The 27,992-nt window shown below is 45.7% G+C and overlaps 1 protein-coding gene across 1 annotated transcript in view; it reads right to left on the bottom strand.

Annotated features, from left to right (window-relative positions):
- FNDC1 (fibronectin type III domain containing 1) overlaps positions 1 to 13,002 on the bottom strand; it is a 61,444-nt gene extending 48,442 nt beyond the window's left edge. Inside the window, exon 1 of the mRNA XM_030236216.2 lies at positions 12,924 to 13,002. Within this exon, the coding sequence (XP_030092076.2) occupies positions 12,924 to 12,993 (70 nt within the window). The 5' untranslated portion in view covers positions 12,994 to 13,002. The remainder of the gene's footprint in view (positions 1 to 12,923) is intronic.
- Between the last annotated feature and the right edge of the window lie 14,990 nt (positions 13,003 to 27,992).

Here is a 27,992-nt window from a genome sequence, read left to right as displayed (position 1 = left end):
TCACGAGTGGCAACATTCTCCTTAGTGGGGAGAAGTGGGTTTTAAGCACAGTTCATATTGTTCTCTCTGCAGGAGAAGGTAGGAGAAGAAATCACTGAGAGATTCCAAGGCAGCAGGATCCCCCTGAGCAACTCCATGGCTCCTGAGGGCAGACCCAAGGGCACTCATGCATCCATCTGTCGCTGGTGCCTGGGGCACACTCATGGGTTTCAACAGGCTCTTCCATGCAAACTCCTGGAGTGCAGGGCTCCCCTTTGCTCACTACTACCCCAGTCTACTGCTTGTCCCTCAAACATTTCAAAGGCTGTCAGAGGCACGGGAATACTTCAAGTGCCACTTGGAACCCAGGCAGGATTTCGGCTGCACCACCCATGATGAGCAGCAACACTCTTATTCATGAAAACCTGGAATAAGACAGAATATTTGCTCAGACTGACTTAGTCTCAGTGGCTTTCTCACATTCTGTGAAGCTGCCACCAAGGAAATGTTTCATTTTCACATGAGGAAATATGTGCAGGACTTTCTTTAAGTTGAAGGTGAAACTCCAACCACAGTTGATGGCCACACAGGAATGGCTAGATGGAAAGGATGACAGGATTACAAGCCCACAAATGCCCTTCTCTCCAGCACTGACACCAGCATGGAGCTTGCATGATGCTGCTCTGCCCAGACTAGACACAGGCCCTGAGTGTGTGAGTTACTGCACTGCAGCTTACCCAGGACATTAGCTGTCACCCCCACACAGGCTTGCAGATGAGGCAGCTTATTTCCCTCTAGCTGGACCTCAAAGGATACCCACAGGTGAGGTAGTAAAAAAAAGAGAGTATTGTTTCTAGGCTGTCAGGCATCCCCTCCACCAGTGCTCCCTCCCTCTGTGCCCGCAGCCTGAGGGAGGCAGCTTTGAAGTGGGTTGGCAGGGGACACAAGCCAGAGCCAGAGCATGCACTTCTGTGAGCCAGCCTCTGTCCTGCTCCCCACAGCTATGGTCATAGATCTCCAGAAAGGAAAACACACCTATTAAAATTGCACTGCTCATTAGGAGGCTAACTAAACCGTGGCAGCATCTTTATGCTGTGCACCTGGATCATTTCTTATGAACCTAAATCTGCTCTCCTTTCACATCCATGCAATCTCATTAAAACCAGTGGCATGTTATAGAAGCACTCAAGTGAAGAATGAGGCCCTGCTCCCTCAAAGGCTGAAGAAAACATTGTATGTAATTATCCTGATGGAGGATATGGACTAGGCTTAGGAAAAGTCACAGGAGGAAGCACAGCTCTCTTTCTGCACCAGCTTTCACTCTAAACTCATCAGGCAGTGGTTACCAACATCCATAAGGCACGAAGCAACACACATTTTGTTCATATTATTCACTTTATATGAGAATTTTATTATCAATTAAATTCTTCTATCCAAACACCCACTTACCCTGGCCCATCCTCAAAGCAGGAGACAAATGGTAGCCTACAGCCTACTCTGTACTGGTTTGTGACAGGCTGTGGGAGGAAAGTGACAACTCTCAGTCACCTTCACGTCCCCTGAAAAAGCTGTTAATTTTGGCCACTTTAACACTCAGCTAATGGATTACATCAGTCATTTGCGGACACAGCAACTGTTAAGCAAGCCACAACTAGTAAAAAACTTCATGGCTTCAACTGTTACTCAGAAATCTAGGATTTTGAAAATTTCAGAAAATTGATTTTCACTTGTACGAAAAAAAAAAAGGGAAAAATATGATCAGTAGGATATTTCTGAAATGAAGACTGGGTTTGAATCCACAGCATTGGCAATCTGGATGCCAATTGGCATCTGCTTCTGGTTCATTCCTTTATGCATACCATAGACATAACCAAGTCATCCTCAAGCATCCTACTTACATTTGGGAAGGTTGATTTACACTTTTCTCCAAAACCACTTCAAATACAGACAAATTTTCTCCCTTACCCAGTGAAATAGCACAGATTTTTTAATCTTCTGGAGATTCATATGTTTATGTAAAGTCTTTCCATTCCATCTCTAGTTGAAGTGCATGTTCAACTTTCCATTAGAAACTGCCAAAAATGCCTCAGACTCACAAAGTCAGAGAGTAGGAATTCAAGCTTCATCATGCATTGAAAGAAAATAAAATTTAAAACTCTTCATTTTTATTTCACATTTCAAAGCCTTTTATAAATCAGAAAAGTTAGTTTCCCAAGGTGCAGGTTTGCTAAGAACAAAATTCAGGCTCAACATTAGTCTGTTCTTTCATTAGCAGCAGTCAGAGATTAAGTTTCTTTACCGAGACTGGAAAACATAAATCTTAAAATAACATAGCCTTTGCTGCTTCCTCTTAATGGAAAGGGAAATAAAAATCACTAAAATATTATTTATCTATCTCTAATATGAAACGGTTCACGTCTTGAAGTAATACCTGCTCTGATTCTTCTAACTTTATTCCACAGTATTTATTGCAGAAGTTCTTTCAAAAAGCACACATATAGCTTTCTACCCTAAAAGGGAAGCTGGTGCCACACCCTCCAAGGCTTACAAAGTGCAAAACTCATAGATCCCAGATAAAGTGCATGCCAGGGAAATCCACAGAATACTACAATCGCTATTCTTAGAAGCTCTGTATTAGGTCGGGCTCAGAGAGGCACAGATCTTCATTAATGATAAATTACTTCCTTATTATTTCTTTTCCAAAGACCAACTTTCTGCAGTTATATTCAAAGCGATGTCTTCATGCAAAGCCCTGGGCTGTTTCACATGTTTGTTATAAGCAGTGCTATCATAGCTGAGCAGACACAACTGAGACACACAGCAGCAGCCACTTGGATTCACCCCATCATGGATTCACCCCATCATGATTTGTCAAGTACTGGGACATCTGGCAAAGATTTTACCCAATTAATAACCTTGAAAAGCATCTGAACAGATCCAAAAGTTGCAGTCACAGCTCGTCAGGTTTGTAAAAGAGAATCTATGCCACCTTCCTTGGGTTAGCCCAGGGATATCTAGAACTGAAAATTCACATATCTACATTGGTTTGGTCTCCAATGTTGAGGTTCATGACTTGCAGCTTCTCCTCACACGGCACAGAATATCCCTGACCAGTGGGATGTACAGCAGGAGTAGCCTTTGGGGAAGAAGAAAATCAATCCTTCCTGTTAACAAAGCCTCTGCAAAAATCAGGAGAGCAAGTCTCAGGAAGGACTTCCAGAGTCTTTAACATGCCATAGCTAGCAGGCTGCTAGAGCTATGTACCAGTGTACATGGAGTCCTGTTTAATGCTATTTGTGTTTGGTGTTTGAGCACCCAAAGTAGGAGATTTGGAAGGAAGGATGCAGTGGCAGGGTGTGTTGAGCAGCCCACCGTGACTGCTGCGAGATGCCCTGTGACACCAAGCTGGCACTGGTGCAGCTCAGAGGAATGAAGCTTTTTAACACCAAAACACCTGCCCAGCACTGCCTGCTTTACTTGTGAGCTCTGACCCACCCTCACCAACGCTGGTGACCTATAATGATGTGGTGATGAACAATAATTCCCTCTCTCTTCAAACCTGAGCTACTGATGAAAACCAACCCTTACTTCTGTGGCAGTGGCAATCTCTGCTGTCAGGGCTTTGGCTAGATCTGCATGACAAGGACAGGTTACCCAACAGGGTTATGGGCAGCTTGAATCTGGGTGTTCTGTGCGGCCAGTGCTGGGGAAGCAAACCTGCAGCAACAGCAGAGACAAGCTCCAAGCTTGGATCCCTCAAACCAAGGCTGGCTGCTAAGAGCAAGACAAGGAAATTTGCACTATTTTACAAGTAACTTAACGGAGGAACTTGCTAACGTTTTGTGGGTTGGCCATCTGCTACCATTCAGTAGCACAAACACTTTGCTGAAGCTGCAAAGCTTCCTGAATCACAGTGATTTCCTTCCATACAAAGAGGGCCCAAATTACTCAAAGCTCCTACAGGCATTTTGAAGTTTCACTATTTGCCTTCTCAGTTATTATGGGGACTACTTGCAAGCATAACAAAAGTTTGGGGATTTAAAAAATATATTTATACAGCACAAGCAGAGAAAAAATATATTTGCAAAAGGTCCAACTGCTGAAAAAACCAAATGGTTCATTTTATATTGCCAAAAATCTTGCAAACTCTATGCCTAATTTTATGAGGCTCTTGTGTTTGGATTCATAGGGTCTGTTTCTGCCACCCTCACTACAATTACTAGCAGCTTGTTCTGTAAGTGTCCAGTCCTAAGAAAAATCTTGCTTCTCCCAAAGGAAAGCAACAGGTAGAACAGTAGGCATGTGCTAAAAATCACTTTCCCATCTTCAAACACACCACCTTCTTTCAGAAACATCCACACTAAGTCATCAGATGCTGATGCTTACACCCACCAGACCCTGAGGTTCATCAGTTATCTGAGCTCTCACTTCAGCTCGCTCCACTGGGCTGAATCCTTCCTCTCTCCCTGCAGGTGTTAGAATAAAAATCTTGTTTTTTCTTGCATTTCCTTCTCCCTTCCCTCTGTTGACATATGCATGGATGGTTCCTTCCCTCCACTCCCAGTGGGAGTGTGGACACCATCCTCTCCCAGACACACTCCCACTGTGCCCATACCACACTACTTGTGACTACCCTTGTTAGCATAACATGGGACAGCTGGCTTGTCACCACCACAAGGAAAGACTTAAGCCAGTTCAAAGCCATTTCTCTTTTAATTTCATTTAAGTAGTGATTTGCAATCAGTTTCCATCCCTCCAAGGTTTCGCACTTGTTCCCGTTCCCACGTCACATCATCAGCTGCAGGTTTCCAGCCCAACCTGCACAATGTGATACCAAAAACAACCAGAATCCCACAATGTCTCATACCACTCATCAGCACTCCCTGAGGGTAATTTAAACAGGTGATTTTGCAGAGTAAAGAAAGTGTTTGCAGAGATGTCTGGCCCTTAGCAATCAGCACTTCCAAGGGGCATGGCACATCCTGCACTGGGGGCTGACTTGCTGGGAGGGCAGATGAGGAGCACATATGGTCTGAGACATCTTGTGGCAATAAATTTGTGCTCAGCAACTGAAACCCAGCAGCTCTGACCTGACTGGGAAGGGCTTTCATGAAAACATGTACAGTGCCCACTGAGCATTCAGTCCCCTGACTGCCATCTAAGCTTGTAGTCAGGCTCTTGGAGGGCTGGCTTGACTTACAGTAGTCATTACGAGTGAAGAAAAGAAGCTCAGCGCCCTGTCAGAGCAATCACCACATTGCAAACAAAATAATACATCACTGTACACATCTAGCATGGAAATTTGGCTTGCTAATATTACTGTTTAAGGTTTAGACTTTCTAGGTTTTCAGTACTGTTGCTGTGCTATCACAGAAGAGCTTTTCTGGTTAATTTCATTTTGTTTTGACTTTATTTCTTTGTACAGACAGCAATTTTGCTTCTGCATACATTCAGCTTTGGGCAACAGGGCAATTCACAAGACATCTGTCATTACTTTCTGTTTGGAAAATTTCAAGTAGAAGAGAGTAGAGTCTTAGCTTGGGCAGCTCTTCAGCACAGCACAGCATGGAAAAAGCATTCAACTCATTTTTAAAACAGGGCCAGTGGAGCTCAGGAAAGGTGAGATGCCACTTTCAAAGTCTGTCTTAGACATTTGAATGAAACCAGGCTTCGTGATCCCAACCCACCTCCCCAGTAACACAACCTTAGACACTTATCAAATACATTTATTAAAAATACATGCAACCTGAAATCAGCCTGAAGTCTCAGGACAGCAAAGCCAAATGGAGCATTGCCATCACTGCCATTTGGTTTTAAATTGTTTTTAGCACCTCTGCTTTGGGAGACCAGAAACATGAAACTCATGGCACAGCTGGGACAGAGGCTGACACGAAGCTCAGCTGATGCAGCCAGCAAGGCTGCAAATACATAACCCAGAGCAGCCTCTACTGCAAAGTGCAGCGAGCCCTCGGCCAAGTCACCGGATTGCTGTCGGCCTCACGCTGCTGCAGCCTCTTGGAGCGTGAGCTGAGGCCATCTGCAATGCTTCCCGGGCTAGAGACCACACAATTATGTCACCCAACTCGGCATGGCTTCAAGAAGTGACCAAAGAGAAAGACATGCAGACTGTGTGAAAGTGCAGCTCAGTTACTCATGCAGGGGCAGATTCTGATGCTGTTAGGTGCTTCCATGGGGCTGTCACATAAAGCAAGACACTGCCCAGCAAGAGTTACAGCATCTAAATCCAGCTCTCCATCCATCTGGCTACAGCCTGTGTCCTGCAATGCTCTCAGACCTGCCCCAAGATCTCAGCAGCAAAGGCAAAATTAAATGCTGTCTTTCTGAGACTGAAGACATGAAGCCTGGCTACTTCTCAGGCTGCAGGATGGGTGCTAGGGTTGACAACTGGGTGCTGTTCCCACACTCCCCTCCCTTAGCAGCAGGAGCAACCAGGGGCTCTGAGAGGGCTGGCCAGGTAGGTAACAGGGCTTGGGCTGTTCTCTGGTACCACAAAACATGCATGGCAGCATGTTTTGCCGGTTACATTTGCTGCTTTCCACTGTGGGATTTTTAAGGCACATTCAGTAGTTTTTCCTTGATTCCAGCTAAACGCTTCTGTACATCCTTCCAAGGACACCACTATGGAAGAAGGGATTAAGCACTTCATAATAGAATACCAAAACAAATTATGTTGACTATTTGATTTCTCTAATTTCTGTCTTTTTTTTAGAGACAAGGAAACACTAGCTCCAGCAGTCCTGCTCCAGCAGTCCTGCACTTTTTCCCAAAAAAAAGTTTCAGCCAAAATATTGCAGTCAACTCTACAGTAAACATGACAAATAACCATTTGAAGAGTGGCCTCTTATTTTACAGCAAATGTATATATTAAGAACAACCAACTCATCCAATGGAAAAATAATCAGTTTAGCGCAGGAAGAATACAACAGTCGGAAAGATTTGCTGGAACCAGGATCATTGCAGGATGCCCAAGAGGACTTAATAACTATGTAATAGTGGAATAGCTGCACTGGAACTGTGAAATATGAACACACTCCACAGTCCTCAAAGAGTAATTTACTCTGTTTAATGAAGAGCTGATTTGATGACTGAGTTACTCACTGAAGAGGGTTGATTTAAAATGCACACTTCTCCAGACCACTTTTTAATGTGTACATAGTTAAATTTGGATGTATGTTTTATGTGTTCTTCCAGGATGAGGAGAAGCTTGGACTGCCTTCCTTACCACTGGATTTCAGTATTACATTTGATGTAACTAACAATTTCTCTTTGTTTAGGAAAAGGTCTCTGTTTAGAGCACACAATTTCTTGGGTCTTTCTTCCACTTTTCCTTGCTTCTCTACTCCTTAAGGCTATTTGCTTTAAATGCAGACCTGCCAAATGCAAGCATCTATACCAAATGGAGAGAGATGCAGGCTGGTTTCAGAGGCACTGAAAAGTGCTCAGCTCTAACCACAGCACAGAGATGTGACAAAGGCAGGGTACACAACCCAACCTGGCAGGTGGGAAAAGCTGCTGTGTCCCACTGCACAGATGTCATTTGTGAAGAGCTAACAGCAGGCCAGAGGTTACAAGTTCAGTGAGAGTGAGGTACAGTGACTGCTGCTTAAGAAAGGTACAATTTAACCCAGAGAGATTTTAACCATACTGAAAGTGCTCTGAACAGTACAAAACATGCTGAAGTTTAAACATACATTTGAAGAAACTCTGAGTAGGAGAAAAAACCTTATATGACATCCCAGACAGCGGTTCCAGGGTACTGGGGAGGAGAATTTGTCATTTCCAGAGCTACATGACCCAGCATCCATGTGCCTTAGGAGGGCAGGACACAGGACAAGTGGTCTGGAGAGAGGTGGGTACGAGGTCCCATGCAGCAGAGAGGAGGCAGAGGGAGCTCAGCAGCCTGCACAGGTCTTGCTGGGGACCAGAAGCACATGAGCTGTCAGCACAAGCTCTCATCTCCCCAGGCAAATCAAGAGCAGGCAATGAAGGGGACGCTGTGTAAACACTGTTTGATGTTGCTCTTGTTAACTCTGCTACCGGTATAGCAGTTAAGGACTCGACCATGTGGTACACTGTGGAAAAGTTATTTTTCATTACAACGTTGTCTAAAGTTTAAAGAGGAACCAGGGAAAGCAGACACTTTCCAGGTGCTTGTACGCCCCCAAAGGAAATGAATCCAACTACAGAGGTGCTGCAGGCAAAAGCTGCTGGTGCCTCAAGTAAGGATAAATGTGAAGTTGGGATCAGAGTGTGCATAGTCAGTCTAGTCAGGTAGAAGGGCAGTGCAAAATTCCACTGATCTAAATGCCTTCTTGGTAAGAGGCAAGCAGTGGAGACACAGGACTAAACCACATCACTCCTCTAAATCCCTAGGCATCCAGGGTGTGGAGGAAATTAAGAAACGTGTGTCCCAAGACTCAGAGAACAGACAGCAAAGCAGAAGATCTCAGCAGTTCTTGGTTTTCTTTAAATCTTGTGCAATTTAAACCACTGTCTTGATCTTGGCAGTGCTTATTTTGGCAATTCAGTTTGTGAACATTCAACACAGACTAGGTTTTGCAGCCGAGAGTGCAGCAGAATAAGCAGCAGTATAGCAAACACATAAAAGAAAATGAAAAAACGATTTCAAAGGTTTTCTGTTGGGTCATGCACAAAAAGGATCTTTCAGACAACCTCACATTTCTTCAAGACACCCATCACTCCTCTACTGACCTAGAAATGTAAGACATACCACTCCCCAGAGGCTATGAGGCTAGTGCAAACAGCCAAAATTCAAGTTTTCAACCCACATGGAAGCAAAATACTTGGGTTTTTACAGAGGGAAAGGATATTCTCAGCTTCAGAATCTGCTGCTCTTCTCTGGTTTTCACTGCCTTACAACCCCACAACCCAGAAGTTCATCCCTCCCTCTTGTGCTGGGCAGGGGCACTGGCTGCAGAGATGAAGCCATCTTTCTCATCTTGGGGAATAATGAAAACACTCATAGCTGCAAGTCAATTAAATTCATGTGCATTCAAAGGAATAAAAACAATCCCACAGTGCAGCACACCAGTGAAAGTGTTGCTGCTTTAGGGAGCTGTAAAAGAGAAAAGACACGTGGCGATTTCAGGGGTAGAAAAAGATAACAGGGAGTCCTGGCACCTGCCTGAAGGATCAGCATAAAGTCTGCAGGGTTGGGAGAACCCTCTTAGGGCTGCACAAAAGTGTGGTACACCTACAGCATGGGGCTTCCCAAGAGGAAGGCATGTCAATGTCCACACCATTTCCTCTGGGGAAGTGACCACTTCTCCTGCTTACTGCATTAGCAGTCTGTGGGAGATGTACCTATCATCCATGTCCCCTCCTCCTTCCCAGCAGAAAGCACAACAAAAGGTAAATGTTCCCATGATACATGCATGCACCTAGCTATGGTTCACTTGGGCAGCTGAAGGGGAGAGTGAAGAAATACTAATTTATGAAGACAGGTAACTCAAACAAGATAAGCAGAGCCTGACACTTCAGGCTAAAGGGGGGGATGGGGGGGAAGTGTTGATTTGGCTGCAGTTTTTTGCATATTTGGGATCGCACCCAAGCTACTAAACAAAGGTTCAATCTAGAGGTCTTTGGTTAGGAAGAGGTTCCAGTCCTGATTATACTTTTATACTTTAAGCTGCAACTGCATAAATTTAGGAGACATAATGCCTGGTGCCAGCACATCCCAATGCCAACTTAGCCACATTCCTGAGCACTGCCTCAGTGACAGACAGAGATATGTTACATAACTCCCAGCTAGCGAAACCATGGGTCCTGGACATGCACCAGAAACTGCACCTGGTGGAAATACTGCAATGCTTCCTTCATGTGAAGACAACAGCCCACCTGCAGACAGCTGTATACAATGTGAAGCAGATATAAAGTCCACCCTAAGCTATCCTGAGAACTTAGAAGTCACTTTTCAGTGCTCTGCATGGGAAATATGATCACTGAATGTGTCTGAGCTATATTTTTGTGCAATTGAATGCTCACTCAAGACACTGGATCATAGACACAAGATCCCATTCCCCCTACTGGCATGTCTCTGTCTTGCTGCATCATCGACTCAGCCCCCCTTCTAATTTCTTTCCGTATAGATCAGCTTCTGAAAGCATCTTCTTAACCACACATCCAGCCAAAATCAGTCTATGGGCTGTCTGAAGAGCTGGAATCACAGACTTGGACAGCACAGGACTACTTTCATACATCTGACACACCCAGAGGCTGGTACAGAGCTATACAGTTGAGACCATTACAGCACTGTCCTAAATAACTGAGAAGATACATTCCTTACAGCTAAACGAAGTGGAAAATTCCCTTGGAGACCCTTCTGCTTTCTCTGTTTGTGTCAGACAGTCTAGACAAGGAAGGAAAATGAGAGTTAGTGCTGCTGTCAGAAAGGCTCTTGCTCTGAGCATAGCCTCCTCTTAATGTTTCTCCCAAATTTCTCCCACTGGCCAAAGGTGGTTCCTGAATACTGTTTGTCTAAGCTAATAAGGTGGGTGGGTGACTACTGTCTTCTGTAGTCAGTATCCATTCTTCCACACATGAGATCTGGCGGCAAGCAACAAATCTCTCTTGGCAATACACAAATGGGATCTGCCCCCTGAGTTGGCTCCAGCACAACACCCTTCTCTTACGCTTTCTTGGCCCTAGGACTGTCACAACAATCCTGGGCACAGGCCCCACACTGACTTTCTATTTTGATAAACAGAACACAGTCAATGACAGCACCAGCCCAATGCCAGACCCTTACTGGGGAAAAATCTTTCTTTTCTTTCCACAGACAAAAATTGAAGGGCTTTTTCACTTCATTGGAGCCTGTCTGCTGCGCCAAGGCAGCCTGCCTGTCTCACAGACATGGTACTTGGACAAAGGCTCCAAAGTGCAGAGTGGGTTTGGGACAGGTCCCCTAGACAGAGCACATACAGTAAAGGTGGTCAGCAAAACACAGCTAGAATGTGAGAAAGTAGGACCGAGGGCAGCAAAAATGCTCAGCATGGCTTTTACTCCTGGAGAAAGAACTCCAGAACCCACCAGTCCTCTTGTCTAAGACTGCACTTGCTCAGGACACAGCCTGTGTTTAGTAGCTTATAAACTGCTCTCTACACCAGAGAAGGAAAGTGGTGTCCACTCAATGTGGCCAGTGCACCAACACGGACAGGGAGCACACATGCAGCCCACATCCAGTCCTCTCCAGCCACTCTGGGGTTAACAGCTCAGTATTCCCACTCCAGCAGGTTTTGGTGTGCTCCAGAGTTCCATAGCTGGGAAGCACGCAGAGCTCTGTGCAGCACTATGCCAACACATTTGGGTTTGTTCAGAAATTGGCCTAATTTTTACAGCACATTGGTGTGGGATTGCAAACAAGGAAAGACTATATGGATATTACATGTAAAATTTTTAGTGAAGTATCAGAATCTCCAAGAATCACTTTAGACATTACACAGTCAGGGAAGCAAGAGCCTGCATGCACTCAACAGCTAACACTTTTCCTCAGAGGTTATGGCATTTCTCAGGATGTTTCCCTCACTAGCAGAACAAAAACTCCCCTGCACCCTTCCCTCCTCCTCTCACTATCCAGCAGGCAGCCCCAAGAGATCCAGTTCCCTCTCCATTTACCACTGCCACAAGGGAGCACTATTATAAAACCGCTTCCAGGAGCGTGATCCCAAGCTTAACCCGGACGGGCACAGCAAGTTGCAGAGAGAGACTACAGTTCCAGGTTAAGCCGATCATTCCTTCCCGGTTGTTTAGCTGCACACTAAAACTCACCAGGAGCCAGGGATGACATGAAGTCCCAGGCTCTGCCGCACAAGGCCAGAGCTGCAGGAGAGTTGGGGAGGATGCTATAGTCCTTGGCTGGCTCCTCTGCGACTACAGCACGGGGCTGGAGATGGGACAGCCACTACATCCGGAGACTGGGGGCAAGTGTCCCTGCGCCGCTCTGGCTACTGTAACCCGGACAGATACATTCTGGAGCTGAAATGCCTCCGCATGCGTGTCTATTCCCTGTCTCTAGCCGTGCTCTGATGCAGACCTTGTGGCCACAAACTGAGGAGATTCGGTTCAGCATTGTCTGCATTGCAATAAGTGCCGCGGGTGCTGCAGTGATCTCTCACTGCTTCCACAAGGGAAAGGACAGGGCACATCTGCCACTGCCTCCCACAACGCCACCTCCAGAGACGCTTAAACCTGAGCCTGCGGGCCCGGGGAGCTCTGACAGCATCGCCAGCCTCGCTCCGGCTGATACAGGGTTCGATCCACGGGACTCCGGCGGCGGGAACGAAGAGAGGAGAGATCTCGAGATCTCTCCTGGCTTCCCGGAGAGATGCAGCGCTGGGCTGCCCGGTGTCAGTACCGCGAACTGCGCGAGAGGGGCTCCTCAGCAGAGCCCGGACGGGACGGTGGAACCAGCACGAGATTCCATCGGGAAAAAGGCATCCACGGGCTGAAGGCAAGCGGGAGGCTGTCACCCTCCGCTGCCATCTGCTCCCGTCTGGCCACGAGCGTCCTTGTGGGCTGCAGCCCTGCGCTCCGGAGCTGCCCGAAACGCAGCAGAGCCACAGCGGGCTAACCCACGGAGGGTCCGGGTGCTCTCCGAGAACCGGGTGACCCTCGGTGCCGAGGCTTGCCCGGCTCTGCAGCTTCCCTCCCCGCTCGGGGGCACCGGCCGAGGGGCCCGCACACACCGGGGCAGCGGCAGGTGCCTGCGCCGGGGCAGGGAGCGGCCGCCTCGGCCGGGGTGTCCCCGCGGTGCCGCGGCGGCGCTTGTCCCCGTGCCGGGCGGGGCAGAGCGGCGCCGCGGGGATTCCCAAGCACCGTGTCGCTCCACAGCCCCCCGCCCCGCGGCACCTCCGCGCCCCACGCCGCCGGGCCGCGACACGCGTGGGACGGCAGCTCCCGCGTACCTGGCAGGGCGGCGGGCAGCAGGGCGGCCAGGAGCAGCAGGGCGGCCCAGGGGGCGGCGGGCCCCGCCATGGGGCCGGGGGCGCGGGGTGCGGGCGGCGGGAGCGGCGGGGCGCGGAGCTGCCGCCCGCCCGGCGATCGTCTCGGCGGGGCTGCCCCGCTGCTGCCTGCGCGCCCCGCCGTCTCCTCCTCCCGGGCTGCCGGGACACTGCAGCGGGGCGGCCCCGCGGAGGCGGGAGATGGCCCTCCGCCCCCCGCGGCCCCGGCCCGCCCGGCGCCCCGGCCCGCCCGCCCCGGCGACCAGCGCCCGCAGCATCCCCTGCCGTGGCGAGAGCGCACCTGGCTCCTTCGGGAAGCATCTCCCCAAGGAGACGCCGAGCTCCGAGCCTGCCCCTCAGCACGCAGGGGAATTTCAGCTGGCCCACGCGTGCTGCCTTCTGTCTTCTCCCCTTGTGACACTGTGCCCTCCCCGCTTGGGGGGGGGGGGGGAGGTATACAGTCCTGCGTGGACACAGGGTTCACTATACAGAACTTTCTATATTGGATTGTCTTTCATTCTTCACATAATCTTTTGTTCTTTCTGAACTTCCACCCCATATTGGGCCGGTGTTTTTGCTTCAGTAACCTTGCACTGGAAAGATGCATTCTTAGATCTACCAGGCACTTAGCAGTCCGACTTGTCTGGCTCTTTCTACAACCCTCCAGCCCACATCCCTCATCTACTTTTTGCTACATTGCTGAACGATATTTCTGTAACAATTAATAATGGGTCCTCTGCTGTAGAAACTAACCAAATATAAAACAAAAACAAAACTAAATGGGCATAAAATGCTATGAAGGGAGAGGAAAGATACTGGGAAAAATAAGCAACTTTTTTTTTTTTTTTTAACAATGAACAAACAGATCAAACAAACAAAAGTACAAATCAAATGAAGGCAAATAACAGAGGCAGGGTTTGCAGAGGAATCTGGCTCCACACCTGCACTGGCTTTGGCAAACTGCCACACGGCTCCATGGCAGAGCACCTGGAGGACTGGCACAGAGTGGCTACAAAATCTCAGGCTATATCTCTGCTGCTGGACATACCTGCTTCTGGGGCTCTAGCCCTACTCTGGCCCTCCTGGCCAATCTGCTCAGGGTCCCAAAGCCCACAGGGGCATATTTGCCAGGACCGCACTAGTATCAGTGAATACACAGTATCCTCCATGCCCTGCATCTTACATATGTGCATCTTCATAGTTTGTGGCATCCAAAAGGAGGTGCAGGCAGTGTTAACTGATGAGCTGAATGTGTTTTCACAGCAGAACACCATAGGCTACATTCCCTGTGTTGTTACAGTGGGATGGTGTTGGAGAGCTCTGTGGGACATAGGGAGCCAAACCTGGCAGCTGCTTAACCATAGAGGGTATGGGGCAGCCTCCTGCAGAACCACACCTGGGTTTTGTTTCATTGCAGGGCGATCACTGCACTCTCTAAGGAAGCCTGGGAGCAAGCTGAGACTGGGGCAGCCATGCACAAGGTAGGGACTATAGTCCAGAACTGAAGCAGGAAGCCACATTGGGACAAGCAGAGGGAGTCCTGAGTTGTGGGCATCTCCAGAATGCTGTCTTTCACCACTCCATGAATATTTCCTCCTTGAACTTGACTGCTATAGCTTGGGAGAGGCTTTTAAGAACCAAACATCATAGCAAACAGGAGTCTCTAGATGACAGGGTTTCAGGAAGCTTGAATTAAGGCACATCTGTAACACCACATATTTAACAGACTGCTGTACATTGTAGCCTCCTGGCTTTGCATCACACCGGGCATCATTGGTCACTGTACCCCTCCTGCTTGAGCGTCACAGCTTCATTATCCCCTTTCAGCTTTGCTTTTCTCTTTCCTAAGTGGCATTCTCAAGGATGTGGTTCCCAGGGCAATAGCATCCATCATATTTTGAGGAATGGAATTCCAAAGTGCAGCTTTGAAAGACCTTTTCTGGATTATGATTCAAGGACTGACTGGCTAATAACATGCAATTCTCACATGGGACACCAGCTGTTTCTGAGGGAAAGTACACTTCACTAGCAAAGCATGAGAATTAAACCAAAAACAAGCACACTGAGAGATCTGGATATTGGGGTCAAAAGTTTTAGGAAGTAAACCTGGGTAGAGAGTATCTATTAGAGCCAGGGACCTCAGCATCACAGAAATCCAAATCCTGCCTGTTATCTGCAGTGAGAGCTGTTCTGTATGAGGAAGGTATCATTGTACATGGTGGGCATTTGGGAATTGCAGTGGATGTAGTTAGTGGAACAAGGTGACTGTGCCAGTACTCCCTGACAAGGATGTCTAAGCTTGCCCTAAGAGAAAATGGACCTAGCAAGGTAGGAGGAATGGCCTCAGCATGCCCCTCCTGGACCCACACAGCCCTCCTCAGCCCCCAGCTGGTCATGGGTGGCAGAGCAATCCCCCATGGAAGCTACATTACTCAGTAGGCTCAAGCACTTGCTGCTTTTTAAATTACAGCTCTGAAAAGGGAAAAACCATGGCACTTAGTAACTGGAGGCAAAACAGTATATAAGTGTATTGGAAAGGGTGAATCTTTGCAGAGTACACAAATCTGGAAGGGGTTTTATTTTCCTCAGTTGTTTCTTCATTGCTTGCTCTATGCAAGTGCATCCAGGAGAGACAGAGGGTTGAACATGCAGGGGTGCAGCCATCTGTCTGGATGAAACTATCCACCACGCTCACCTGTATAGGCTGTGCAGTCTTGGAAGTTTATAATTTAAAAGACAGAATTCCACTGAGAATGAGGATTACTCAGGAAACAACCAAGATACTACAATGAGTATGGACTCGTTCCTATGGCAATGTGAAATTTGTTTCTTTGCAGGAAATTAATTTTCTGTAATTAGCTCAGTTGATATTAATATAACATTTAAGATTAAATTATAGCTTAAACCAAGACAAGGGATATTTGGGATTGCTGATTCTTTCTCTCTTGTTTATGCAAATGCTCCTCCTGAAGCCATATGAGGCCAGACAAATAATCACTATATGCTGGAAAATCCTGAGCAGAGAAGATGCAATGCACCAGCAGTTTATTTTCAGGTTTTCTAGAAAACCCATTGAAAGAGGTCTTCAGCTGGCACAGTCTAGCAGAGCTTCTTGCCTCACCTCCTTCCATTTTCTGTGGAGCTCTTTTATTTATACCAGCTAATGGAACAGCTTTTTGCGTTTGGTGAACAAACTTACTGACTCTTGACTTCAAGAATGTTTGCCATTGATGCAAAGAAATGATGCAGACTGTGAGATAAAAATGGTACTTCCAATGGTTTGTAGGGGCAGGTTTACAAATGGAAGACAGGCAGGCAGAGACATATAAAGGAAGAATTTTAGTGAGCCAAATTGTCAGAAACTTATAAGCAATTTAAAGGGCTCTCTACAGAGAGTTTTTCTCTTCTGTAATTCTCTGCAGCACTGGCTGCAGCTCACTTGGATACAAGCAAGCAGGATTCAGCCCCAGCATCAGCATGGGCTACAATACAGGCATGGCTCAGCACCCAGCAGCTAAAGCCACATCTGCTGTGGAGTGTCTTCTACTCCATCTGCAATCACAGTTTCAGATTCAAGTGAAAACATAACAGCCTTTTACTAAATTCCAGTGACATTTGCTTTATTTATGCATGAGAAAGGAGGAATGCCACATTAAACACTGCCAAGAAGTTTCTGACCACTTACTCTAATTGCAACCACTGTTCCACACAATTTTGTTTAAAGGATCTGAGACCACTGAGACCTTCTTTTGTAAATGTTTTGCACCTGCTTTAACACTAAACCTGCACAAAATGCTAGAAATATTGAAATGCATAAATCTAAGTGTCTATTTTACTCCAAAATGAACAGAAACAGCTTTAAGCATGTTAATCATGCAATAATGCAATTATTTAAGTGTACAATTCTGTTGAAGGCCACTAACAGGGAGAAGAGACTGAAAGAGAGACAGGAAATACCTTCCAGCAATGTAAAACTACATGCACTTGGTAACCACTCCTTTTCCTTGCAGGTTACTTATTTCAGTGTGAGCTATATGTTGGTAGAAGCACAAATAGCTGCATCATGTAAAATAAATGCTCATTTTTAAAAAAGAAGACAGCATAGAAGATATACTTGTTATGGGCAAGTCATAAGTAACCATTAATTTATTTGCTGAATTAAGTCATAAGTAGCCAATAATTTATTTGCTGAATTTTGCCTTTTGTCCTGGTCTACTTGCCTGGAAACAGTTTCTTTAATGTTTTTGTCAATTATTTACATTTATATGTTTTGATAACCCTCCCACTTAAATCAAAAGACAGATTTCTGGTTTTATAATAACAAAATGGTTTAGGCATGTGTTCTTGAAGATATGTGGGGTATTTACCCAATCCAGCTTCTAGGTAGAGATTCAAAAAAAACAACCTGCCAGAAGAAAATGAAAACCTGCTTAAGTTAAATGAAAATGCCAGATGAGTGTCAGTGGAATCAGAATTCTTGTATGCCCATCTGGTAGACTCATTGAAACAAAAACTAAAGAAGAGGAGATTATGTCATTAAAGAATGCTGCAAACAAACAAGGAGTAACTAAAGTTTTTTAGGCAGCTGTAGAGCTGGCATGACTTGTTTCTTGTGTTATGTCTGAAAATATATTTTTTCCATGCCATTCTTCTATAGTAATGTCAGTATTCAGTGTTAAGATCGTCACTAGTTGAACTCAATGATTCTAAGGGTCTTTTCTAAACTAAATGATTCTCTGATTTTATGACTTTTATGGACAAAGTGCCCAGCACTACTTCTGTTAAGCTCCATTTTAGCAGCTCCTCCTGGATGCCAGGTTCCCACTAGAGCCACTCTATCACTCCCCTCCTCAGCTGGATGGGAGAGAGAAAATATAGCAAAAGGCTCGTGGGTTGAGATGAGAGTAGGACGAGATCACTCAACAGTTACAGTCATGGGCAAACAGGCTTGACTTGGGAAAATTAATTCATTTACTACAAATCAAATCAGAGTAGGGTAATGAGAAATAAAACCAAAACACCTTCCCCCACTGTGCTCCTCACCCACTGCAGCACAGGGACACAGAAAATGAGACTGTGGTCAGTTCAGCATGTTATCTCTGATGCTCCTTCCTTTTTAAAAGAAGGACTCCTCACACTCCTCCTCTGCTCCAATGTGGAGTCTCTCCCCCACTCTCCCATTAACTTCTCCAGTGTAAGTTCTTCCCACAGGCTGCATGAACTGCTCCAGAGTAGGTCCCCTCTACAGGATACAGTCCTTGAGTTGAGGAACAGACTACTCCAGTATTCTGGGGCTGGTCACAAGTCCTGCCAGCAAAACCTGCTCCACTGTGAGCTTCTCTCTCTCCCCATGGGGCCACAGTTTCTTCCAGGAGCCTGCTTCAGTGCATGCTTCCCAAGGGTGTTTCACCAGGAGCTTCAGGGGAACCCATACTTGGTACCTTCTCCTTCTGCCCCTACACTGACCTGGGTGCCTGCAGAGCTGTTTCTCTCATATATTCTCATCTCGCTGGCTGAAGCTGCTGTTGTGCAATTTTTTCCCCTTCTTAAACATGTCATCCCAGAGGTGCTGCCACTGTCACTCATGGGTTCAACCTTGAGCACTGGCAGATCTGTTCTTGAGCTGGCTGGCATTGGCTCTATCAGACATGGGGAAGCTTCTAGCAGCTTCTCAGAGAAGTCACACCTGTAATTCTCCCACCCCTTGTCACATACCACAATAGAGGGTAGCAGTAATGCTGCACCTCTCCACTAAACTGCTTCAGTTTCTGGAGCAAATTAATATTTTCCTTTGAGTGCTTATGCACATGGAGACAGCTGTATTAATCTACCATGCAGTTTTGTCAGAACAGTGAATGTAGTAATGCCATGTCATGATCCCCTATTCCTCATCTCTTGGTGAGACTGAGTTGATATAACTCAGACATTGCTGCCTTGCCAAACACCTTTCAACACTGCAACAAGTCAGCATTAAAATAGCAGAATATAAGTGCTACTTATGAAAGTCTTTGCAAAATTTGTATTTAAAGCCTCACAAACAAGTTCCCTGTGTTCCTGCCTGGTGTCACAAAACCCAAGTCCAGCAGCACATCAAACCTGCGTGCTGTTGACTGCCTGAAGCCTGCAATCTCCAGTGGTACAGGATCTCTGCCAGTGTGATGCCTGGACATCAGTGTTCACACCCTAGGAACTGTCAGGAGAGAGATTGATTGACACAGGCTTTGATGACGGGTGCCATCAGAGATGCAACACTGTCTGTCCAGGTTCAAGGCCATTTCAGCTGCTAAAGCTCAGTCAGCACAATGAAGTGTCGAGTCCTGAAAGCTTCATCATGGCAAGCAGCAGTCTAATAAAAGGTGTGTCAGCTTGGCCACTCTTACTATGGGTTCTTCCAAATAAAATACAACTGTGGCTGCTTCTAAAACAGGAAAAATGCCCCATCCCTCTCTACTGAGCCCTCCACAGTGGAAGAGCACTGAACCAGAAAGGTACCTGGAGGGATTCTAAGCTTCCACACCCGCACAGTGCTTGTACCCCCCACATTGCAGATGGTGGTAGTTTTGAGACATAAGGGAAAAAAAGCTTCCAGTATAGACTTGATGAGTTTGAGGCTCTACACAAAACCCTGACTTTTGCCATTTTGCCAAAATAAGTAAATTTTTGTGACAACTCTGGGAGTAGAGGCCATCTGAGTTGCATGGACTGGCCCTGCAGCACAGCCTGTCTACATGATGAAGAGTTTAGGACTTCTAGACCCCCATTTTCACCTTCTTCTCCTTAACTCCTACAGCAGCCAGCTACTCTGACAGAAACTAGGAGCACAAAGGACATAGTCCAGGGGTTATCCTGGGGGTTATCCTTACTACTCCTCTTTGTCTTATGAGACCATGGCCAGCAGCTCAGAGCAGTGATTGCGGGGACACTCATGTGCTGCTGGCACAGGGAAGGTGACTGGGATGGGGATGGAAACAGAGGGGGAGCTCTGGTCCTATGAGGAAAGAGGTCCCACCAAGGTTGGCAGTCACAGAATTCTGAGAGGATGTTCTTTGTGAATTAAGAGCCTCAGAGGATTCATCCTACCAATAAATGTCTGCTGGGCCCATTTAATCTCCACTGATTTACAAAGTTGTCCAAGCTTGTTTCCCTTAACACTCCCCTTGCCCCACCACCAGAAGTGAGTGACAGTCCATTTTTGATAGGTGCCTCCATGAAACTCATGATCCTGGAAACTTAGGAGTGAGAAGACAACTGTAATTTTACAGCAGTAGAGAATATTTGTTCTCTGAGATCCTTCTGCTAAAAGAGAAGGCTATTGTTATGGCTCTATTTGGCAATAAAAGAACTAGGATTGATCACAGCTTAGGCTTACTGTTTCCTTAATGACTACAACTGCTTTGCTCTCACAGGGTTTTTTTAGGGATATTGTTTACTCCAGCTTCAACCCTACTCAGGATACTTGGAATTCAAATAAACTGCATTGCACTGCATTTTCTGGCAGGCACCCAGTGCAATGAATTTCAAACTAGTGTTTGATTTTGACAGCTACAAGGCAGAGAGGCATCTCACTAGTCAAGACTAATTCTTCCAGTTGCTACACAGCATGACCCTCTGAATTTACTGTCAGTCACATCGCTGAGGTCACCTTATCCCTCAGTAACAGAACCCTGACAACATGGTAAAGTGCAGATGGTGATCTGCAGAGCGAGGTGACTTTGCATCTGTGGTATTTAGGACCTGAAATTAACTGTGGGTGTATCTACTGGTATTTGGAAGAAAGATAAAGGATTTTCAACCTTTAGGGTGACTTGCATAGACTCAAAATATTTGTGGTTGCAGATCTTAAACAGATAATTGAAAAAGTGTGGAACAGACATGATTTTTCATTAATTAAATAGAAAAGAAGAATTAATTAACTTTTTGAGGTCAAGAAATCATCCCCATAATATTATTCACCATCCCCCTCCTCCTCCCCCCCCCCACAATGTTATATATATTTTCAAGACAGGGTTTCTCAAAGAGCTTTACAAAATGCTGCTTGATGAGCATAAAGTATCACTCAGACCTATTAAATACTCTGGCCCAGAGTATTTAATGCACAGAGCAGGCTATTTAAGGCTATCTTTTAAGGGGAATTCTAGCCAAGGCATTGTCCCTCCTGCTCATTTTGCATATAGGAATTAGCCAAAGCCCCACAGGTTCCTCACATGCTCCAAGCAAGTCTCCAGCAGCACTGAGATGTTTGTGCTTCCTCTTCTTCTTCAGAAAGGGCCCTCCTGCTGAGCAGCTCCATTGCCTAAATCTTCATGTCAGCCGGGTGACTGGAAACAATGCTGCCATTGCACAAGCAGATCCTCAAAACATTGAAGGATTGTGCCTGATTTCTTCATGAATGGCCTTCCTGTCACCAGAGTCATGAGGAAACCCATATCCATGTGCAGCCCTGGCTGCCACCCTACAAGAGCTGGCTGCTCCTGCTCCTGAGCAGCTCAGCAGCAGGCTCTGTTGATATTTGACTCTTAGGACTTGTCACCTGAAGGTTTCCCTGAGATGGATGCCCCCAGAGTGGCCCAGTCTCACAGGGACAGCTCGGGGGGTAGAACTGGGCACACCTGGGGCTGCCCAATGGGGCTGGAAGACACTACCAACACAGGGCAGCTGTGTCCATGCCCCAGGCACGGAGGATGCTTTGCTGAACATGATGCTACCATGCTATGAGGGGTGCAGCTCTCTTGCTCTTGCCTCAGAAGAAAGTTTTTTCAATGCATGGTGGCTCTGCATACTTGAAGCACCAGTTTGGAAACACAGCACAGGGCAAAGCTCTTCTGGGGTATTTGTGTCTTTCAGGGTGTTCTATCATTAAGCTTTGCAATGATGAAGTTCTCTCTCTACTTCAGGGACAAGGTACTTTTATTTGAGACATGTGGCACGGGACTGTGGATTATGGACTGTTTGGATTCAGGTACCACAAAGGGAGAAGGAACTCAGCCTGTCACAGGAAAAACCAGTAGAGGGTTGAGCACATTGTGGCTGCCAGAGTCACCTCTGAGTCACAGGGACCTGCATTTTCCTCCCCTTCTGTTCAGAACTGTAAGAACCCTGGAGTCCAAGTAGCATTTTCAAAAGGTCTTTTCCAACAGCACATGTCCTCTACAGCACTATTGTTTTGTCTTCCCTCAGTTTTCCTTTCCCTTATCATATTTCCTCCCTTTTTATTAACTTTTCCCTCCTTATCCTCAAATAGCATCTCACCATTTTTTCATTCTTGTGGTCACTTTCCTACATCTTTCTTAGCAATTAATTATTCCAGGGATAAAAAGTGGAAAGAGGTTGCTGGGCTTTTCTTCTCATTATCAATAATTCCAACACCTCCCTACTCTTTCTCACCCTCTTCCCATCATCACCAATTCATCCAACTTCTCTACATGTCCCATCCTGACACTGCTGTGCTCAGACACTCTTGGATGACCTCTCCTGGAGGTCACAAATTGGAGGTCATCACCTTTCCCCCACATCATTACCTTTTAACCACAGCCTCACTAACTCTCACCTCTACACTGGTGCCCATCTGATTACCTGGCATCTTTCTTTCATTGATTTGCCCTGCAGCTATGGTCTATATTTCATGCAGAAATTAATCCACTGGAATAGATCTCACCTTTGCCATGGACTATCCCCTCACTGGTCTGCTTTAGCACTGCCCTCTGTGTTTGACTGGTCAAGACCAGATTCCTCTAAGTCCCTTCCACCTTTTTCCTGCATATCATCTTTCACTTATGCTGACCTCTGGATGACTCTTTCTATGTCTCAGCTTTCTTACCTTCCCCAGCCTCCCTAAAATCTATCATTTCTTCTCACATCCTTCCACAGCCCTTCTCCTTTCCAGTTCTGTCCTCTCTTGCACCTACTCCCTTCAGAGCATTACTCCCAATCATTTTCTTAACTCTGTTTTTTATCCTCTTGCTTTCTAGCACTCACTGGCTATACCTCATCAAAGGCTTTTCTTTTAACCTTTCAGACCTTCCCTAGGTGACAATTCTCAGCCTCTGTCATCCTTCAGCCTTTGATGTTGCCTTGCTTTCTCCTGTGTAGATTTTCTGCAAGTGACAAATTGGTCTGAAGGGCTGATGTCTACTCAAGTCTCATCTCTTTAACAAGGTATCCAATTCTCTCATTTCTGACCCTTAGAAGAATGGCTCCTCTTCCTTCTGTCCTTCCTTCTTCCAGCCCCATCTTGGAAAAGAGAACAGTACCATGATGTGTCTACCATGGAAAACTCAAAACAAATCCAGTGGAACTCACAAAAATTGTGAAGTGAAACTGGCTTAATGGCATCAACCAGGTCATCTTTACTTTGAACAAGAACACCTGTTCTTGCAGACAGAGATGAAATGTAACTAATTCCCTTTGCATTTATACTTCCAGGTAATCTAGATTACCTCCACAGGCCTTTGAAAAACCCTTACCACATCAGGGTCATTTCCCAGTAGCCTCTGGTGCCTTGCTCTTGTATGTCTTTCATTTTTCTGCCTGTACTTTTTGGCTGGGTTAATCTATTTTCTCCTGCTGTATGAAACCTGGAAGAATCAGACTGTCCCTGCTGGACTCTGGCAGCACCAGAACAAAGAAGGTCTATAGCAGGTCTGCCTCAGAGTAAAGGCTGCAGCTCTCCATCCAAGCCGCCCTGCAAGGGGAACCACCATCAATTTTCTGGGAAATGAGGCTGTCTGGAGCAAATCTGCTGCTGCAAGTCAGATGCAGAATTCAGTATTTCCTCATACTTGGAATACTTGGCACAGTGATTATGAAAATAAATGGCAATTAACTCTTTTTCTAAAGAAGTGGGTACAAAGATAATTTTGATGCAAATTCTTTTCAGAAACCAATTTTCCTCACGAGAATGTTGGCATTTAAATGTATTTTAAGAGCTAAGAAAAACAATTCATTCTTTGTTGCCAGACAGGAACACTCTGTTTCAGATTTGTCTAAAAAACTTCCTGAGCAAGTGGGTTGGCCTTGTTAACCTCACTCCTAGCTGTGGTTAGCTTCTGCTAGGTGCCAATAGTGTTTTGAGCCTATTGATTGTTTTTCAGGATAGGAAAGGGATTGATGTTTTCAGTACACAGCAGAACTTATCTTCACTGTTCAAAAAGGACATGTAATTGAAACAGAGATAAGTCTATTGCTTTGAAATAAAATAGGCAGAAAATTATTTTTCATTTCTTTTTCATGAGGACACTGAACCACTCATTCCGGTTCAATGGGTCAAAATTTTTGCCGCCACTCAGGGGTTTCCTCTCTTGAGCAAATGATTTTGCACCATTCATTGGAATGGTGTAAAACTGAAGGAATTGAATCTTCACTAATCAGTGTTGTCAGCACCTAAATGGTTAATCAAGGGAATCTGTTACATTCAACACTGAAGTGATTTCCAGTGGGTCCATTACAGCGTCTCAGTTGAGGTGGTGGGAAATTAGCCTTAGGACTAACAGGGTCTGGGAAAACTGCCCACTAAAATTGTTCCAAGTCTCTAAAAGGGCAATTGAACATAAAGGCATCATCTCTAGTTCAATGATTCCATCAGCTGGAAATCACTGCTGATCAGAGAAGTGCTGTAGGGAACAATTGCTATACATTTGCTCTATTCTTCTTTTCCCTAGGCATCAGCCTTTAGCCATTCCCAAAGACAGGACACTGACAAAACGGGATCTAGGTGAAACTTTGGTTTCACCCAAAAGAGACATTTCTGGTGCTGTGACGTGAGTAGCCACTACAGAGAACAGCTAGTCAGGTCAAACAGTTTCAGAAGAAAGCTCACACAAGGGCAAGGGTCAAAATCTCATCTCATCCACATCATCTAGGAAAAGGATCTACATGAACTTCCACCAAAGATAAGTGGACCTCAACTGCATCTTTCTGACCCAGAAAGAGCAAGAACAAGGGCTGCTCCAAGTCAAACACTCCTTGCATCATGCAGAGAAGGAAACATACCTTCCTTCCAAACTAGAGCTGAGGAAAGCTAAGGGAGATGCTATGTACTGTCCAGTATGAAGTCTTAATCCTGAGTACATCCATAAAGCAGCTAGAGAAATCTATCCAGCTTCCAGTTATCTACTAAACATGACCTAGCATGATTCAGACTGGACTTAACTTATGGATATAAGCAGAAAGCCACAAGAATGCTCTTTCCATGCAGCCCAATGGTGTGCAGCATCATGGTAACACATGTCACTTCAGGCACCCTGCTGCTCTGCCACAGCCTCACAGAGAATTGATTCAGTTTCAACATCTGCAACACTTCTCCCCGAGGAACTTGTGGGGTTGGGGTCCCTGCTGTCCAAAAGGCTTCCTGCTACTGCAGTGCAATGATTGCAGCTGACAATTTAACTCTGCATCAAGGCAACAGGGGTTTGGGTGCCAGAGAGAGTCATCCCTGAGAGCTCGCATGAGCCTAAGATTGCCAAGAGGTGTGTGGGGCCCAGCACTGCAAACCCCCACACAGGAATCAAGCTGAGCAGCCTCTGGCCCATGGGGACACAAGTCAGGGTCAGGTTGGACAGGGCTTTGAGCAGCCTGGTCTAGTGGAAGCTGTCCCTGCCTGTGACACAGGAGCTGGACCTGGGTGATCTCTAAGGACCCTTCCAACCCAAACTGTTCTATCATTCTGTAGCAGTGGTGCCTGCTGGGACTGGGGCAGAAACATGAGCTCCTCTCTCTCCCAATCATTAGTTTCCCAGTAATCCAAAGAACATCACTAGCATCTGCAATGACACAATGATCCTCATTTTTTGTACAACGATTCTGTTCTTTGATGCGTCTTAGGTGATGATATTTTGGCTTAATTACATTGTGCTGGTACCAGACAGTCTGGGACCACTAAGATTCCTGAGTGCGAGGTGCTATGGCCTGAGGAGCTGTCATGCTGATCCAGGATTTCCTCTGCAAAACAGGGAGGAGATAATTCACATTCCAAACTCCCCAATCCAAAGGATTTTGTGAAATTCCTTCAGTTCTAGCTCACTGACAACACCTTAAGCCCCACCTTCTGGTGAATGGCTAAAGTGCAGGGAGAGACAATGTTCCGAATCAAGTTAAGACAAGGGTTTTCAAGACAATACTACTAAAATAGAAAAATTCCTGATTCTTCAGGAGAATCCACTGATCTTCAACAAAGTGTCGAAAAAAAATAGTTTTAAAAGGCATCATAGTGTTTTTTAAAAGGCATCAAGTAGTTTTATCATGTTGGATTCCATTTTCTTCACTTGATAGAAAACTGTTGTGCTATAGAATAGACTTTATATTTTAAGCAATTTTCTCTCTTTTCAGTAGTGGCAGTGAGCACACATAAATCAAAACCAGTCTGATCACAACCACAGGCTCAATCATGGGATGACTCTAGGAAGTTGTGAGAGAACAGGAGTAAACAGGACAATGGCCCAAGAAGGTGCTTTTCAGTTTAAAAGCACCCTCTGAAGAGAGGCTTCTCACTAACTTGTGCTAACCAAGAGGACAAAGCATCCATTTCTGAAATCTCTTAAAGTTACTGAAGAACCTCAGACACAGATTTTAAAACCTCATCCAGAGATGCCACATCAGGCCAAAATCACATCAATATCTTTTTTCCCATCTAAACTACAGCAACTACTGTTAGCCACAGTGAAGTATTTCTGAAGTAAGGCAAGCTACAGAAACACAATCTGTAATTTATGTATGGCCATAAATAAAGATGGAAGAGAGTTCCAGCTCCTTTTGGCACAATTTTTCAAAGTCTTTAATACATGGCACCTCAAACTTAACAAGACACTGTTCTAGTCCTGATGGAACTAGAGATGAGAAATGTTCCTGAATAACCCCAATGAAAGATGTTGGAAGGAAGAGCCAGATGGAAAAGCAGCAATATCCTGTTCTCTTATTGTACAGCCACCTAATTTTGTTGCCTCAGAAATTTTAAAGTTACTCACCAATACCAAGAATAAGGATTATAAGAATATGGCCATACTTTCATCTATTAGTCCTATTGGATAGAAACTGAAAATTCCTCTCTTTAGGGGAAATGCCCTAATGATCTATAATAGTCAAGTCTACTTTCCATGTGGAGTGAGGCATGAAGATCTGTCAGCACAAATGAAAACAGCTGGCCACCATATCTTGCTTGGGAAGACCATGGCTTGGATCATTACATTTTACTTCTGTCCATAATCTGACTTTCAAAGTTCCACATCCACTGCTGTCAAGAGAAGGTGCTGTGAAACAGAACATAAAATGTATTGCACCCTCTGCTACCCTCACCCAGCAAAAGAAAACATCAAATGAAACACACTTCTCTTCACACAGGATGACTGCCACCTCTCAGCCCAAGAACTGCTCCCTTTTTACTGGGAGAAGGCAGCAGGTAGTGATGATCAGGTGAGTGTCTATTTTTTGTGAGTAAATTACTCTTCTCTTAGATATAGCTGAGCACAAAGTGCACTATTTAGGACAGGAGAAGCGCTGTGAAAGATGAGTGACCTGGTTTTGTTCTCACTTTTGTGTGGAAACTAAACATGAATCCAGTGGATTCATCATGGCAGAGGAAATCAAATTAAGGCTTGAAGGTCTACAAGACTTTACTGTTTATAAAGAAAATACAATTAAATAATGATGTGGCACACATCCTCCCTCACTCATACTTCCCCAGTCTGTCACCTCACCTCTACTCAGAAGAACTTAAGCTAGACTCAGCTACACAAGCAAACCTCTGGGCTCACCTGCCCTGATGCAGAGGTCTGCTCAGGAGGATGAGCTGTATCCAAATCATTCCAGCATAGGCTCAAGTACTTTCTCAAAGTTCAGACCTCTTGCTTACAAATTCCTCAAAGCAAAGTGTGTTCCTTGCACAATAAAATTTGTGGTGCCACAGGGGGGAGCTTGGAGCTTGTGCTGTGGCTAAAGCTCACCGCTTCCAGATCAAGAGAAAAGAACAGCTCAGCAGCATTACCAACTGCAGCCACTGGAAACGCTGCTCGGGAAAGGCTGTTTGAAAATCATGACACATGC

This window comes from Serinus canaria, chromosome 3 (genome assembly GCF_022539315.1).
Source record: "Serinus canaria isolate serCan28SL12 chromosome 3, serCan2020, whole genome shotgun sequence".
In the NCBI taxonomy this organism is placed as follows: domain Eukaryota; kingdom Metazoa; phylum Chordata; class Aves; order Passeriformes; family Fringillidae; genus Serinus; species Serinus canaria.
The sequence above is the reverse complement of the archived record's forward strand: the minus strand, read 5'-3'. Positions and strand labels throughout refer to the sequence as shown.